The sequence below is a fragment of the Erithacus rubecula genome, assembly GCF_903797595.1.
Source record: "Erithacus rubecula genome assembly, chromosome: 6".
In the NCBI taxonomy this organism is placed as follows: domain Eukaryota; kingdom Metazoa; phylum Chordata; class Aves; order Passeriformes; family Muscicapidae; genus Erithacus; species Erithacus rubecula.
This window is the reverse complement of record NC_136688.1, coordinates 45,537,901-45,553,758: the sequence shown is the minus strand read 5'-3', so window position 1 is coordinate 45,553,758 and position 15,858 is coordinate 45,537,901. Positions and strand designations below refer to the sequence as shown.

Here is a 15,858-nt window from a genome sequence, read left to right as displayed (position 1 = left end):
TGAAATGTACCTGCTGTCCTTGTTGAGGAAATTGAAGTGGTCACTGAACTTCCTTCCAGAGAAGTTTATTTATCATGTTGTTGTTTCTCACATTGCTTTACTGGTGAAGGGGAAGCAAAAAAGTGTTAGTGGGGAGTCTTTTTAATGTTTTCCAGTGTGCAAAGTACGTGCATTTGGTTTCATTCTCAAAATATGCCTGTTGTGTTTAGCTGGCACAAGTGTTGGGAAGAAGTTATCTTGCCCAGATGTCTTATGCTTGTGGAAAACACTGTGCTTGAAATGCCTGGATTTGCCTTGAAGGCATACTTCTATTCTTGGGCCAAGGCTGAAAGGGAGGACTATTTTTTTTTGTTTTCTGAATGTTTCTGTGCAGATTGAGCTGAAAATTCAGGAAGAATGTAGAGGGGTAACCAATCTCAAGTACTTATTTTCTTCTTACTGCTTTTCAAACTACGAGTCCTGAATATGTATTAATTCAGAATGTTGTACCTTGGCAACCGTGAACTTTCTGACCTAGTTAAATGGACCCTTTGTTTTGCTGTTTCCTTCCAAATGTGATAGGCAGATGGGGAAAAATCAGAAGGAGCAGTGTGGTTGTCTGAGATTTCTTTTAAGGATATTAACTGATTTTTCTGAAACTTGGTTGAAGAAGTTAATTTTCTCCTTCTCTGTCCTTTAGCCAAGCTGCAGTTCACTTCATTTTGCAGATATTTAGGCTGTCCCCTAGCCTTTGTGCTGCAGTACTTGTGAGAGTGAAAATATGTCAGACCAGCCAGACCTCCTGTGGACAGCCTCACCTGGCCACAGCTTACCCATCCCTGAGCACACACCAAGTCTGTCCTGTTGCTCTCTTGGCCTGTAGGGCGTGGCTGCTCACCTGTGAACTGTGCCTGTCTGTCTTCTTGGAAGAGTGACACACACTGTGTTTTCCACTTGTATTGGAATCTGCATAAGGACTTCAGAGGGCCCCAGTGCATGGCTGCTAGTAGGAGCATATAGTAATGGGCAAGTAAAGGTGCTCTCTGTGGGAAGAATTGGCAGTCTTTGAATTTATTTTTGTTCCATAGGTACCTTCAGTTATTCTGCTCAGGGAAGCGTGGCCCAGATAAGAGTGCCTACACAAGAAAAGTAATTCAGCTCCATGGATCAGTTACATTAGCAACTAGCAAATTAATGCAAGGCTAATAGATCTCTGCTGGTTTAGTTTTATTGGTTTGATGCTGTCTTTACTTTCCTTAAGGCACATTCCTTAATTCAAAGCAGGGACATTTCTATACGGTGGGAAATTTTAGTAGGACAAAACTCAAGCTAATGAGAGAGAAAACAGCAGCAGCCTGTTCTTCCAAGTACTCCTCTCCCTGTTGTGCCTTTCACACCCTTCTTTACCAGAATTGAATATAAAAGAAAATTAAAAAAAATAGAAAGATCATGCAGGAAAAATCAGATGCTAACTATAGTGAGCACAGATTCATCTTTCCTCTCAAAGATGTTCCTGATTTGGCATTTACAAGGTTAAGTTGCCGTTGATGCAGTAGGTCTCACAACTGGTTGAATTGAATTTCACAGCTCATGTGCTGTGAGCAGCCTGGTGTGTTGGCCAGAGCATGAGACAATCAGTTCTGGCACTTACACTCAACTAGTGTTAAATCTCCTAAGTAGCTTCATGGGATCATGAAGTTCTGTGAGCATCTTAGGGGTCTGCAGTGCATCATCTTCATCAAAGCAGATCTGGCATTAAGTTTAGACTAACTTGCTTGGGGCTTTGCCCAGACAGGTGTTGAAAATCCTGACGAGTGGAAATTGTGTCACCTGTGTGGGACTCTGCTGTAACCAGACTGCCCTTGTGGTAGATTTTTTTTTTTTTTTTGCCTGATTTAGTTGGACTCTTGATAGCTTTGATTTATATCCTGATAAATCCAAGCCCTCGCAATAACACTGGCCAGCTCTCTTAGGATTCTTGCAGTAGGCAGATGAATTTCCACAGATCCTGGGTCACTTGCTTTTGTGTTACCTTTATTCATGTCCTGGGTGGAGTTTTGTGCAGTCCCAGTGGGCGAAGGGCACAGCAGACCTTCCTTTTATTAGTGGTGTTAATCCTTGTTAGGTTATTCCTTTTGCATGTATGTGAATGTACCAGGGCACTGTGTGAACATACTGGGAAACAGCTGAAGAGTTGGTATAGGGTGGAGAAGCACAGGAAGATGTTTGGATGGAAGGTACTTGCTGGTGACTTTGCTGTTTTTCATGGAATTAGAGCTATACTGCTGAGAAATAAGTGTCTGAATAAAGTTTTCTAACATTCAATAATGTGTAAATTCTCAGGGATTTAGATAATATACCAAAATAAAGGCACTGTGTAAAGTAAATGCCATCTGTGTGGCAGCAACACCTTGGATGGTGGCAGGGACAAGAACTTGGATCCCCCATATATTAATAAAATGTTTCTCTCTGGTTTCTTCAGCTTGATCTCACCAAACCCATTGAAGATCAGGGCCCTTTGGATGTGATCATACACAAACTGACAGATGTAATCCTTGAAGCAGACCAGAATGACAGCCAATCACTGGAGCTGGTTCACAGGTTCCAGGTAAGTGGTTCTTTCTGCATTTCAAGCAGGAGGATGATTTTGGTGCTGCAAATTCAGTCTGATTACTGTGCACTTTGTAGGGGTTTGATGAAAAGAGCTGTCTGGCACACTGCTGCCTTGCTACTAATAACCCAGCAAAAGTGGTTTTGTCAGTTTAAAATGGACTTGCACCTTGGGAAGTTTTGTTTTGTATGTGTAAAGTTAGTTAGAACTGTTTTCCCACCAAATGTTCTTATATAATTTCAAGAGTATTAGTGCTGCTCACAAAGAGGAACAGGTGTTTGCAGATCACTTTATGTGCATCTCTCCATGAGAGAAGCCTCTGAATTAGTTTGGCCCAGTTCTGTCTAGTCTTCCCAGTTCCTGGAATTTGCTAATTTCTGCAATATTAAGATTACTGTGAGTGACTTTGTCCTCTAGTGCTGGAAATCCTGTTAGATACATTTTCTTTTTCCCTCAAGTTTACATTCAAGGTCACAAATATGCAAGGTGTAGTGGTACAGAGAACTGTTTTTCCAAAGAAAAAGTGCCTTAAAAGATTCTCTCCCAGTGCCTTCCAAACTTTTTTATTTTGGAAGATAGAGGATGAGATAGAGGGTAGGGCCCCTGTGAGCAGGTGTCTGAATTATATCCTCTCTCTAATAATTAAGACCTTAAGCTTTTGCTTCTGCAAGAGACTGGGTTGTGCCACATCTCTAGTATGCAGGAAGCTCTCCCAGTAGTTAAACACATAACCATGAGCCAGTGGTGCAGAGCACAGGCCTTTCTGTGTTGAATTGCATGCCAAAATGTGTTTTTAGAGTATACTCTCATGTAGTTTTGTAGCCAGGGCAGAAACTATCTGGAAATTGCTGCCTATCTGCATCTGTCCTTCATTATTTTTAAGATGTTGAAAATCATTAGAAATTAAGAGAAGCGTATTCCATAAGAAAAAGAAATTGTAAAAATACTTTTGTATAAAGTGTGTGGGATAGGGTTGTTGCTTTGGGTTTTTAAAAATAAAATCAATGAGCAACCTAGAAAAGGAAAAATGACCCCTTGTGAGAAAGTTTGTATGAGTAAGGTGTTATATAAGCACTGTGGTATTTCTGGCACCTACACACAAGTGGAAATAGTGTGGTTCCCTTATTGTTGATTAAGTTGACTGAAAAAGTACTGATGATCTTAACCAGACCAAACAGTGCAAAATTCATTATGCTTTTTTCCTGCTATTGAATATAAATGTGACAGCAAGATGATACCTGGCAGCAGTCTTACTGTTGGCTCCATAAAGCAGTCTTCCAGGAAGCAAAGAGCAAGGGATCCTTGACCACAGGAGGAGGAATGAGCTGCCAGGCTACATTTATGATCTTTTTAAGAATGAGATTTTTTTCAAGTCTATGTTATAGGGGCCTTGACAATATAGTCTGCAAAGAGCTAAGGAGGAAACTGGCTTCATATTTACATGACTCTGTGTCCCTGCTCTCTGGAGTCTGTGATGAGCCCTTGTAGGGTCTGGCAAAGATTGCTGATAGAACAGGAAGCCTCTTGGCATGCCACTGTAGGACTGTTTGCAATTACTTTGGAAAAAAAAATTACAGGAGAATGGAAATGGTATGGAGGAGCTGCCTGTTGACAGTGGTATTTTTTGGTCCAGAAGACCTTCAGGGTTGAGCTTTCTCAGGTCTTTGTGGTAGTTGGATGTGGCATGGACTGCAGTTTCTCAAGAGAATATTAGGGGGTGCAAACTGTTCCCCACTGCACTGAAAATCAGCAATGAGTGCCTGTTGATCTCATCCAAAGCCAAAACAAAGACTTCATGCAGCACTTAGTGTAGTGGATGAAAAGATTAAAAGTGAAGAAATATTGAAATATTTACTTTTTAGGACACTTAAATCCTTATTTTGGGGGGATGCTGATTATTTGTAGAGATGATGGTCAGTCTCCCTTCCCACCCACTGTGACCCAGGGCTGAACTGATTGAACCCAGGTTATTAGTTAACTGAAAATTGGTTGTAGTCCTTGAGGGTTCCTTCTTGACCAGAGGTACATGGAGGGAAGTCAGGTGAAGAGGCAGAGTCTCCAGGGTGCATTTCACTTAGTGATGCTACAGTTCTTGCCTACTTGGTAAGAAAGAAAACCAACTCCCCCAGTTCCTGCCTTCTAGACAAAGTATATGGCTTTGAAAACTGAGTATGTTTTGGCTCATGTAAGACATTGGGGAATTTTTGTTATGCTTTCATTAGAGCAAAATGCTCTCTGTGCAGCTGCCTGTCATAGCTGTACAGGGGCTTGAGTAGCTTCATTCATTGCAGCTTCATATTGCATTCAAAATGATGGCTAGGGTGATGGAAAATCAATAGGGTTATTAATTTGTCTTTCAGAGTTTTTCCTGAACAGGTTCTCTTTGCATTAGCCTGCTTAAAAAGACAGATCAGATGCATATATTATGCCTAGTCTTTTTCTACCAGGTTGATGAAAATTTAAAATGTTTCCTCTCCTGCTGTCCTTCAACTCTTGACTCTCCCACTCTGGAATTGTCCATGATGGGCTCTTCTAATCTCGATTGAGAAACATTCTTAGAAGGGTTTGAGACTGAGAAGAAGGAAAATGAGGGAGATATTTTAGAAGGGAAGGAGGTAAGAGACTTCTCAGCTGAGAAGAGGCAAGCAAAAAACTGGAGGAGAGTGTTATGTGTTAGTGATTCTTTTCTAGCTGGGGGGGACAGGTTAATGCAAAATTGAAATGGTCCATTTGCACCTGAATTGCCAGGCAAATGCCTGTGTTTTATCCATTTGAAAAATAATGATGTCTTAAATTATTGGAAGAGCCTCATAAACAGCAAAATTAACCAAAAAAATTGTCATTCAAGTGCTAGGGCTTAGGATAGCTTCCTGTGGATAGGATTTGCAAGATGAAGAAACAGAGGACTTTTGAAGTCTACACGGGGCAGCTGAGTACTCAGAAAGTTTCTTTGAGATACACAGAGAATAGAAATGTAAGAGATCAGTTCCCTCTTCCCCTTGTCACACACCTCATTCCTCCTAACTGCTGCAGAAATTCTCTTTAAGCTTTAGAGGCAATTTTGAGGTGAGTGTTTGTTGAAGACCAAATACGCCTTCACCTTTCCCTTTGGAAGGAGATGTCTGTGAAAAGAGACCATCACAGCCTGAGACAACAAAGAGGAACTTTTAAGTCTAAATCTGATGCAAATGCTTTAGACAAGCTTGTGTTTACATCTCTTTCTTGCTTGGAAAATGTTGACGTATTTTTAAAAGCAGTCACTGTCATGTTTCTGTATGTGGGAAAACACAAGTCCAAATGGCATTATTGTTTCTTTTGCTTACTGTTTTCTTTTGGAATATTTTTAATGGAACTTTGTTTAATATTAAACCAAAACATTATGTAAGTTTTATTACTTAGTAATAAAAGCAAGTCAGATCAGTGAATCAGTGAGTCTCTTATCTAATGGCCTATTATTTGCAATAGATACTGTATCAAATTTCTGTTAAAATGTTTGTAAAAATCATTAGCTACCTTTTTTGGATAAAATGACAAGCAGCTCTGTTCTCATCTATACACAGGCTTCTCAAGGAATGTTGGTTTGTTGTTTTTTTGTTTTTTTTTTTTTCATTGCTGGCTTATATCCAAAGGTATATAATAGGGAACATGAAATATTTGGTCTCCTGCTTTCATTGCTAGCCTTCTGCCAGTAATGGGGCTGGTACAAAGCCTGACTTAACACCAGGCCTGGAATACAAGCAAAAGAGGCTCTGCTAAAATTTCTTTTTTTCTTCTTGTTTGCTTTTACTATGTCAAAGATTAGAAGGAGAAAAACATAAATGTCGTCTGGGTCAAGCTGAACTGCAGCCCAAGGACAGAGCCCTTTCAATCTATTGTTGGAAAGCCTAAATAACTTCCACATTGTTGCCTGTGTGGATGGAGTCTGCTGTTGGATATCAGTCTTCAGTAAATCCACCAAAGTAGAGAGTGGAGTTATTTTGCTGGAAGTAGGAGAGAAGACTTGAAAGTTCAAAGTCAAAAGATTATGCTGTGCTGAAGAGAGTACTGCTGTACTGTCTTGGCTTCAGTGTTCGCTTTTCCATCTTCAACTGCTTCATTTTCAAGTTCATGTCTATAGTAGCTCATCTACTTTCAAAACAATTAGGCAGAAGTCCTTCATGCTTATGCAGATCTCTATTTGTGGTAGTGGAGCCTCTCTGTGCCATGGGAAGTATGTTATTACTTAGGCTACATCAAGAGTTTTCCAGTCTCTTAAGTGATCCTCACAGGTCACTTACTGGTACTACAGTACTGCCTTCTTGGTAAGAAAGAAAACCAACTGCCCCAGCTCCTGCCTTCTAGACAAAGTACATTACTTTGAAAACTGTAGTACATGATGCCTGAGTGTGCAGCAGTTTCTAGTAAAGAATCAAAGTTTAGAAAGGTTTCAGTTTTAATCATTCCTGTGAAACTAAAAGAATTGACTTATTGTCATTTCCTGTTGCAGAGAATTGGTGTAAGATTCATATTTTTAAATTGCTTATTTAAAGTAGTTTTCTGTGCATGGGTATTGAAACTTTCTTTTGTACGTGTTGGTGATGTACTGGTGAGAGAAGTGGGAGACTGGGAAAGTGCTGACAGGCCAAAGGCCCAAGGGGAAGCTGGATTATTTCCTTTGGGGATCCCAGTGCAACTGGATGGTTTTGTTTTTCAACACACAGTTACCTCTTTGTGATAGAAAGCAACAAACAGCGTGTGAGAAAAAAAAGCAGGGTTGTGAGGACTTGAGTGCATTTTGATGCTCCTGTCCCCTGCACAGCTTCAGCAGTTAATCTTTAGCTGTGCTCAAACAGAAAGGACACATACAAATACACTGGCCTTGTTCTCCATTGGGAGTCTTAGAAAAGGGCTGTTTCTGGATTCAGTTAAAAGGAGACATGTGTGGTCTGTCCCCAGATTAGCTCTAGGAGACACTTCAAGTTCAAGGTCTTTCTTTAGATGATACAGATCTTCACTGCTCTGAGTTTTGCCATTCCTGTTCAAGTTCCTAGGTCAGCAAATGGAGAAGAGTTGGAGAATAGTACCTGACATAGATTTAATGCTGACAAATTTCCTCATTTTGTAAAGAAAGCTGATTTGCCTAAAGCTCAAAAGCCTTTGTGTTTGTTTGAAGGGCTTGTACTCAGCACAGTTTTTCTTGACATTAGAGCAGTTTGTTAAAGTTCTCCAGACTCTAAATGGCTTTTGGAAAACAGCTCCCACCTCCTTCATCAGTTATGTCATGCTTGCCTTACAGAGCTTTTTTGGAGGCTCCTTAAGGCAACAGGATGAGAAATCAGTCACTGGAAAGTCAGCTTAGATGCTCATTTCTCTTGACATGTTGACTGGTATAGAATGGCCTTGAGATTGTGCCTTATTCCTGTTAAATTTCATTATGCTGTGGCAAGCTTAGTGCTTGGATGGTCTTTAAATACCATTAGGTTTAGGGCTATTACCATTAGAAATAAAGCACTGTGACATTCCCTTATAGAAAGCATAAGAAAGCCAGGCTCCCTCTGGAAATACTTAGAATAACATGAGCCAAATTAAAAAGTAGAATACATTAATCCCATGGAAGCAAGGATAGTTCTCAATGCTAGGGTGATCATCAGGAAGATTCAGGAAGGCACACAAGGAGCTAAAGACAGAAAAATTCCTTCCTTGGAGGACAGTGAAGGTGATGGAGTCCACAGGCAGGAGGAATGTGTGTGTGAGGGAAAGGATCAGTATAGGCAGAGTAGGGGCTGAGCCAGGCTGGAAGTCCAGGGAGCTGGAAGTCAGGGTGGAACCAGAGACTGTTTGAGGAGGATGTGTGGTCACTATAGTGTAAAAGGAAGAACTCATCAGAAGTGCTGCAGGAGGCTTGCTGTCAGAGCTCTGCTGAGGCCACATTTCAGCGCTGTAACATGTTCAGTCTGGGTGCTTGCTGCTCCATCAGGGTATGGGCTGTTTGGAAGGAGCTTGTCCTCTCAGCATGCTGGGGAAGACACAGTGTGATAGCTCCCTGTATTTTAAACTGAGGCAGAGGGTCTAAAAGAGCTGCCTTGTTACACTCTGGAGATGCTGAGATACTCAAGCAGAGTTTCACTGTCAGTGAGTTGAAGCTAATGCCCTAATCACTGGATCACACTAGCTAAGCTAGCAGACAGTTTTAGGCACTGTGTAGAAGGGCACGTATGCATAGACATGTGTGGGTGTTTAAGAGGCATTAGGTAATAAGATACTCCAGCTCTAAAAGAAATAAAATCTCGTCTGTATTTGAAAGCTGATTGCTCTGCTTAAGATTCTGGAAGTACTAGGGGCAGGAGACTCATGAAAACTGTATGTTCTGGGGTTTAGTGACTAGAAATAAACCCAGCTTCTGCTCCACTGAGCTGATGAGGCTTTTTATCCAGGCTGTATTGCAAGGGTGAGACAACAGCTGGGTCTGTCTGTCTTGATAACCAGCTGTGCAAAAGGCCGTCCCTTGCTTTTCCCATGAGGCAGCAAGGTTGAATGTATCTCCAGGGAATTAATTCTTTGTGTTCTGCAGGGTTTACTAAATATGTCAGACGTGAGTATTGCCACTGAGGGGTACCTCATGCCCTGTGAAGGAAAGCTGCTTGTGTCTTGTGATGCAGTAGGTTTATTAAACCCCAAAGCTGGCTCGTCTTAACCTCAAATGAATAATCTCCTTTTAGCAGCCATCAGTTCAGACTATGTGGTCATCAGAAAGCAGCAGTTTCCTAGTGCTGGGTTGGAAAAGTCTGCATCCTCAGTTAGGATGGAGCAAAATCACTTTCTGGGAATAGATTATGCTGTTCTTTTCTCTCCAGCAAAGTGCATCTCTTGAGGCCATCTCATCATACTCTGAAGTATCTTTTGTAGTATGTTTTCTGCTTTGAAAAAATCAATGTAAATGAAGTAGAACTTCGTGGATGTCTATTAATTGTAGGAGCTTTTGCATGAATGGATTTAAAGAAGTAAGTGGAAACATTAGGATGGCTTTGGGAGATTGGGTAAAACAAAGAAAGATGCTAACTTTGGATATATTTGTCTGATTTTGAGTAGAGTAAGATGGATGCGTGTTTCCTACAGACTTTATAGAGCCAGGTTGGGGCAATGATGAAGGAATTCAGCTTCTGTTCTAAGAAACAGAAGGAAGTTTTGTTGGGTTTGCAAGGCCAATACCTGGCAGCTGTGTCTGTGTTCCTGGCCAAGATGCAGTAGTGCAGTCATGACCTCAGTGAATGGGGAATTGAGTTCCCAAGATGAAGATCCATGAGGTCATTAACTTTACTTTGTTCTTGTAGTCAGAAAAGGAGAGTATGAGCACAGAAAAGTAGCAAGCAATGAAGATACAGTGAAGCAGCAATCTCTTCAGCTCTGCCAAAAAATATTTCAGCCCTTATCGTCCAGCCCTGAACACTGTCTTCAGCTAAAAGACAGCAATAAAAACAACATAAAAGAGCACAGATGTATTTCTGAGCCTAGTTCAGATAGTTGTGATGTCCACATGCAGTAATTGAATGCAGGAATGACCCCAAGATAGCTCTGTGCCATCTTTCTTCTCCTAATGGCTTTTCTCAGCCCTGCTCACAGTTCTTACTATGGCACTTGGCCACTGGCTCCCTTGTGAGCTAATATGAGCTAATATGGTTGCAGCACAGGTTTTGCTACTGATAGAATCTACAGGAGGAATTTACCATCTAAACCAGTTAGCTGTCACATTTGTGTTTGTTTCAAGTGCCAGTGTTTTGACTGTCTGGGGACTTTCTGTGTTACCAAAGTCCATTTGGCCCCCTTTGAATAGAAGTTGGACTTTTAACATTATATATTCTTCTTCCCATTATTTTCTCTTCTCATTATTTTTCTACACTCTTCAACCAACTTAATGCCATTTTTTTGTACATATTGTTTTGCAGGAGTACATTGATGCTCATCCAGAAACCATTATCCTAGACCCTCTCCCGGCTATTCGTACACTTCTGGATCGATCCAAGTCTTACGAGCTGATTCGGCAAATAGAGGCATACATGCAAGGTAGGCCAACATCTGTGCTCCCTGGAGGCTTTTATTGTGACTGGAGAAGAAAGCAGCTTCCTTCTGGAGGCTGGATGTGAAGTTTGAAGTAGTGGTTTTGGGCCCCTTGCGTTGTCTCTCCATGGGAGCACAAACACTGAAGCATTCCTGTGTCACAGGATTGCCCTCTGGAATCCTGTGCTCTTCTTTTTCCATATACACAAAGGAGGTTTGTATCTGATTAAAAATACGATGTGGATTTAATGGGGAGCATATTTACCACAGTGAGCACTCTCAGAAATCTTCTGGAAAACATTGTCTTGTTGTGTGCTGGTAAATTGAAATGACTGTACAAAGTCAGCAGCTTGTAGTAAGAATCCTGAGGCCTGAAACTGAGGCAGAATAAGAAAAATTGGTTTTGGAGAGGACCAAAAGAAATTAAAATGTAAATAGAGCTAAGGTCCTTGGAAACTTATTGCACAAGCTAATTGCTAGGAGGAACTTAATGCACATCTGGTGCTGGCTTGTTACCTGACAAAAACTATTGTCCTTAATTGGTATCATTTGTGCTGTATTCCATGTTACGAGTCATGCCTTTTCAACCTGAATGATTCTATTACCTTCTCACTTTAACCATTGCAACTGTTGGGTTAAGTTAGTCTTTTATTTCCCTTTCTACTTCTGCTGTCATGTTCTTGAAATTTTTACTGGCTTTTGAATTTAAATCTAGAATAGCTCTGAAGTAATTGTTTCATATGATTGTAATGGGGGGAAATTGCATTTATGAACTATATTCTAATGGGATGTTACTGGAAATACCATTGAGATTGTGTTATCACTGTCTTGATGGGCAGGTAAGAAGCTCAGGAAATTGTATTTTTATAGTTGTGGATTTATGGACATATTATTTGTATATAACCTGTCTGCCCCCAATGGCACTGTTCTTATGTAGAAATAAGACTAATAATTCACAGCATTCCCCCTTGTCTTATGGAATCTCTTAGGGAAAAAATCCTCAATTAATTCAGAAGGGTTTTGTTCTGGAGTGGCTGTTGCTGTTTGTGAGTGGGAGAAAGGTGCTAAGGGAAACTTGTGGTCTGAGGGAGTGGTTGGGATTTTGTTCTAACAGCAGAGATAATCAGTAGAGTTTGGTTCTGTTCTGTTTTTTTTGTTTTTTTTCTTAAATTGCTATCAGTACTATTGTTATCCATATAAGAACAATATGTTTGGGAGAGCATCAAGTTTTTGCAAGTAGTTTGTCTTCCACGTATTTCAGCCTCCTTTGGTCAAACTGATCAGAAAAAGAAATAAGTGCTTAAGGAGAAAAATAAAAAGGAAATTTGTATTCAGGTAAAGCTGACAATTTCAAAAGAAGCTGTTAATAAAGTTGAGGCATGAAGTAAGGAATGGCAGTAGCTATTGTCACTGGCTGCTGCAGTGTTTGGTGACCATATTTCCCCTGATCCTTTATTCCCCTCCCCCAGCACTTTCCTCCCCAGTCTTATTTCTGTCTCATAATTAGAAATTCCGTGACCAAGACCTTGAACCAACTCTGTATTTAGCAGGGGAAATCTCAGGAGAGATGAATAGTTGTCTGTCTTCTTGTTCTGGCCTAAGTAGATCAGCCTTTGTATTCCTGCACATGATGATGTGCAATAAGAGAAAAGTTACACCACTCCAGACACTGCTGTGGGGTTTTCTCCCTTTCCTTGTTTTCACTTGCTAAGTTATGTTTCCTCTGTTGAAGCTACCATCTCATATCCCAAGGCCATAAGCACTTGGAAAACCCAAACAAGTAATACATCTGTGAATAGGATGAACTCTTAGGAGCCACATCTTTATTGTTCTGGAATTTTATTATGGAAGTAACTACTGAAAAAATAATATCCTAGTCTTTAGTTGTAACTAGAGAGCCCTTTTTATCACATGCTGCAAAATTAATGTGGTGGGTTAAGTTCAGTGCAAGACATTGTCTCTTCCAAAGGAGTGTTGTAAACTCAGGAGGGTTGAATTTATATGTAAGGAGAAACATTCTACTATTTAAAGTCCTTCAAAAGAAAATTCAGTTTTTATTTACAGATCAGTTTTGGATATCAGTTATTATTGCCTCTATTTCAATTATGTTTTAAAGTAACTATAAATGAGGTATAATCTTTATTTATAATCCTCAGTCAACACTTTATTTTAACCCTGTAGACCTTACAACAGTTGTATAACTAAAGATTTGCACCAGTTAGGTTAAAGAGAGGGTAACCACATGCTCTGCTGAGGTGACTGTGTTCTGCAGCAGTAGGGCCCTGATCTATGAACAGTTTGGTTTTAACTCTAATTATTTTTCAGATGTCCAAGTCACCATCCTTTTGATAGAGATTTCTCCATGCTTCCTGAAAAAGGGAATCCCTATTTGAAGTGTCTAGACATGGCACGTGGACATTGTTAGGCTTTCTGAAAGTCCCATATCTTGCTCAAGTGTCTGAGTGATAAGTGCTTTGATGCTGCCTCCTGGGAATGCCTTACTGAGACACTTTGTGGCTGACTCCTTATCTCTGCTACCAGTCTGTGGCCACTAAAGCTGAGGTGGAGGAGAGCCAGAGTTGTACCAGTATCCTGAGGGAAAGCATTGATCCAGGGCTTTCCATGTCCTAGAATGACACATAACCACTCACTTGTGGAAATAGAATGTTCACAGACCTGCCCAATCACTGAAGTTGGAAAAGGTCTCTTGAGAATATACAGTGCAACTCCCTGCTCAAAGCAGGTTCCTCAGGTCCATGTCCAGTTGGGTTTTTGTGTTTCTCCACAGATGGAGGCTGCATAACCTCTCTGAGCAACCTGCTCCAGGATTCACCTTGAACTTGTGTGCTAGCATGCTACTAGCAGTGCTGATGTGATTTGCAGGGATTGTCTTCTGAGGAAAAAAAAAAAAAACTTTAAGAGATTTTAATACTGATTTTTTTTTTATTCTGTTTTGGAGTCAATAGACTGACTGGAGCTGTGACTTCCTCTTTTTCCTGGTCTGTATTATTTTGAGTGCAAGCTCTAAGAGAGCTAGTTATTCTGCAACCTGTGCTTCTGAATCTTTTTTTAAAAAAATTTGAAAAAATATAAGTTACATTCCCAGCTGGTGTCCTATATAGCTGGCAGGTCTATGTTGAAACAAATCACTGAATAGATTTTTTTGGTGTCACAGTTGTTCTCTCAGCAGTTGTATTGCTTTGTTTACTTTTCTCTGAAGAATTACTTCTTTTATAAAAAGTGTTCTTGATCAGTCATGGTGATGTTTGGTGAAAGATTAGGAGCATTATTTAAGGAAAATTTCATTTTTACAGGGTATTGTGTGGTTGGAACTGTGTCAGCCTTTTAAAGCTTTAAACTAATGAAAACTAAATTTTCTGATGCTGTGTTGAAAAGTTGTGGTCCTTCAGGTTTGAAATTAAAAATCTGACACTTAAAATTATGTTTAAGTTGGTAATGGATGATCACTGTGACTGGGCACTAACTAAGCTTGTCATATTACATTTTTTGTTTAAAAGCTTTTGAAATTCTTTACATATCTTACAATAACTATTTTGCAATACAAGTAATAATCCAGAAAGTAAACATGCTACTCACTCAGTGTGCTATCTAGTTAGTGTTCCCATCTGCTGCTCAGCTTCCTCTTTTGTCTCAAGTGACTTGCTGGTTTCTCTGATAACATTTGAACTTGCGGACCCTGAAGTTAATTTCTTTAACCACTTGTTCCTGGCTTTTTCTTCCATTGTTTTAAAATTTTGTTGTTCTTAAGTTTAGCTCGAAATCTAAAGTTTGTACAGACAATAGCTTTGTGGAGCTGTCCTAGGAAAGAGAACTCCTGCATGAGCTGAGCTGCAACTCCTTAATTCCTCTCTACCTAGCAGCTGTCTTTGAAGTATGGGAGCTATTTCCTCAGGACACTCTAAACAGTATATACCCCTTTAGCTTTGATATTTTAATCCTGGCATGTAATCAAAATCTTTTATGTTTGATTATTTATATGAGCTGCAGTTGCTGCTGTATGTGCTCCTTTCTTATTTTGAGCAATATTGCAGAACAGATCACAGCATCCTTCTCTCTTCCCTGGATTTCTTTTTATGAGATTCTGACTTAGAAATACTCTCACTGCTGCATGTATCTTTTGTTACTAGGAGGCAAACTCAGTATGATTAAAGGCTTTTGATCTGGGGCTTGGGGTTTTCTTCTTGGTGCTGGTTCTGCCTTGCTGTGTGATTTTGGACATACCCCTGTGCATCTCTCTCTTCTCCTGACATTCATCTGCCTGTCCAGATGCCACATTGTTTCAGGCAGGAACTCTTCTCCAGGTATACAAACACATTTTCTGATACAGCAAGTCTCTGTGCCAAGGAAGCTGTGTAGGTGTTCTAACAGAAAGTGTGGACCAGTTGTTGAATAGAAAACTGCATCTACAATTCGGCACCAAAGCAGATAGTCAGGGGAGGGGTTTTTGGACATTATGGAGCGTGTACATTGTTGGAGCAGTGCATACTTTGAACTTCTCAAAATCAGGCCACCCAGTTAAAAGTGCATGAAAATAGCTGTATATACATAGCTTTAAGCATTCACCTTTTGAAACTGTAGCCTCTTTTCTCTGTGGCCTACTTTTCAGAGCTGTTTTGGTCAGAGGGGAGAGAAGAATAGTCACACAGACGTCTGTCAACTTCAACCACCCCTTATTTTTATTTGAAGCTCATATTAAATTGATGTAAGATTTTTCTTTTCACTTTAAAGCTTCTAATCACCCACCTAGTACTCATTTCTTTATGTAGGAATATATCAGTGAAATATCTTTAGTTAAAGGACTGATGTCATCTACTGTAAATAACCACACCAATTTCTGTCTGCAGAAGTCTCCTTTGTTGTTTGTTTGCTCTCTTTCTACCAAGAACACATGCATATAAATGTCTCAATAACTCAGTCAAAATGTGTGGTGTATGTTCACTCACGGGATTTTAATTTCTGTCTGAAAACTAGTACACCTGTGTAGAAGAAAGGAGTTGGAATTGAATTGATATTCTCTGTGACAGTAAGCAGTTTGTCCAAAGTGCCTCAGCTCACAGCAGTGCACGTGGCAGTCCTCTATACCCAGCTGCCAGCACTTGGTAGGTCTCAGTCCTGCTCTGTGAAACTGGGACATTTGCCCCAGAAAGTGCCACCTGACATCTTCCTCATAAAAGCTCATTCATTCATCTAGGAGAAGGATAACAAAGAGACAT

General features: G+C 40.2%; 1 protein-coding gene across 4 annotated transcripts in view; it reads left to right on the top strand.

Annotated features, from left to right (window-relative positions):
* ITPK1 (inositol-tetrakisphosphate 1-kinase) overlaps positions 1 to 15,858 on the top strand; it is a 137,538-nt gene that overhangs the window by 63,708 nt on the left and 57,972 nt on the right. For all 4 annotated transcript variants that reach the window (XM_079308139.1, XM_079308140.1, XM_079308137.1 and 1 more), the window contains exons 4-5: positions 2,462 to 2,587; positions 10,513 to 10,630. In XM_079308139.1, the coding sequence (XP_079164265.1) occupies positions 2,462 to 2,587; positions 10,513 to 10,630 (244 nt within the window). The remainder of the gene's footprint in view (positions 1 to 2,461; positions 2,588 to 10,512; positions 10,631 to 15,858) is intronic.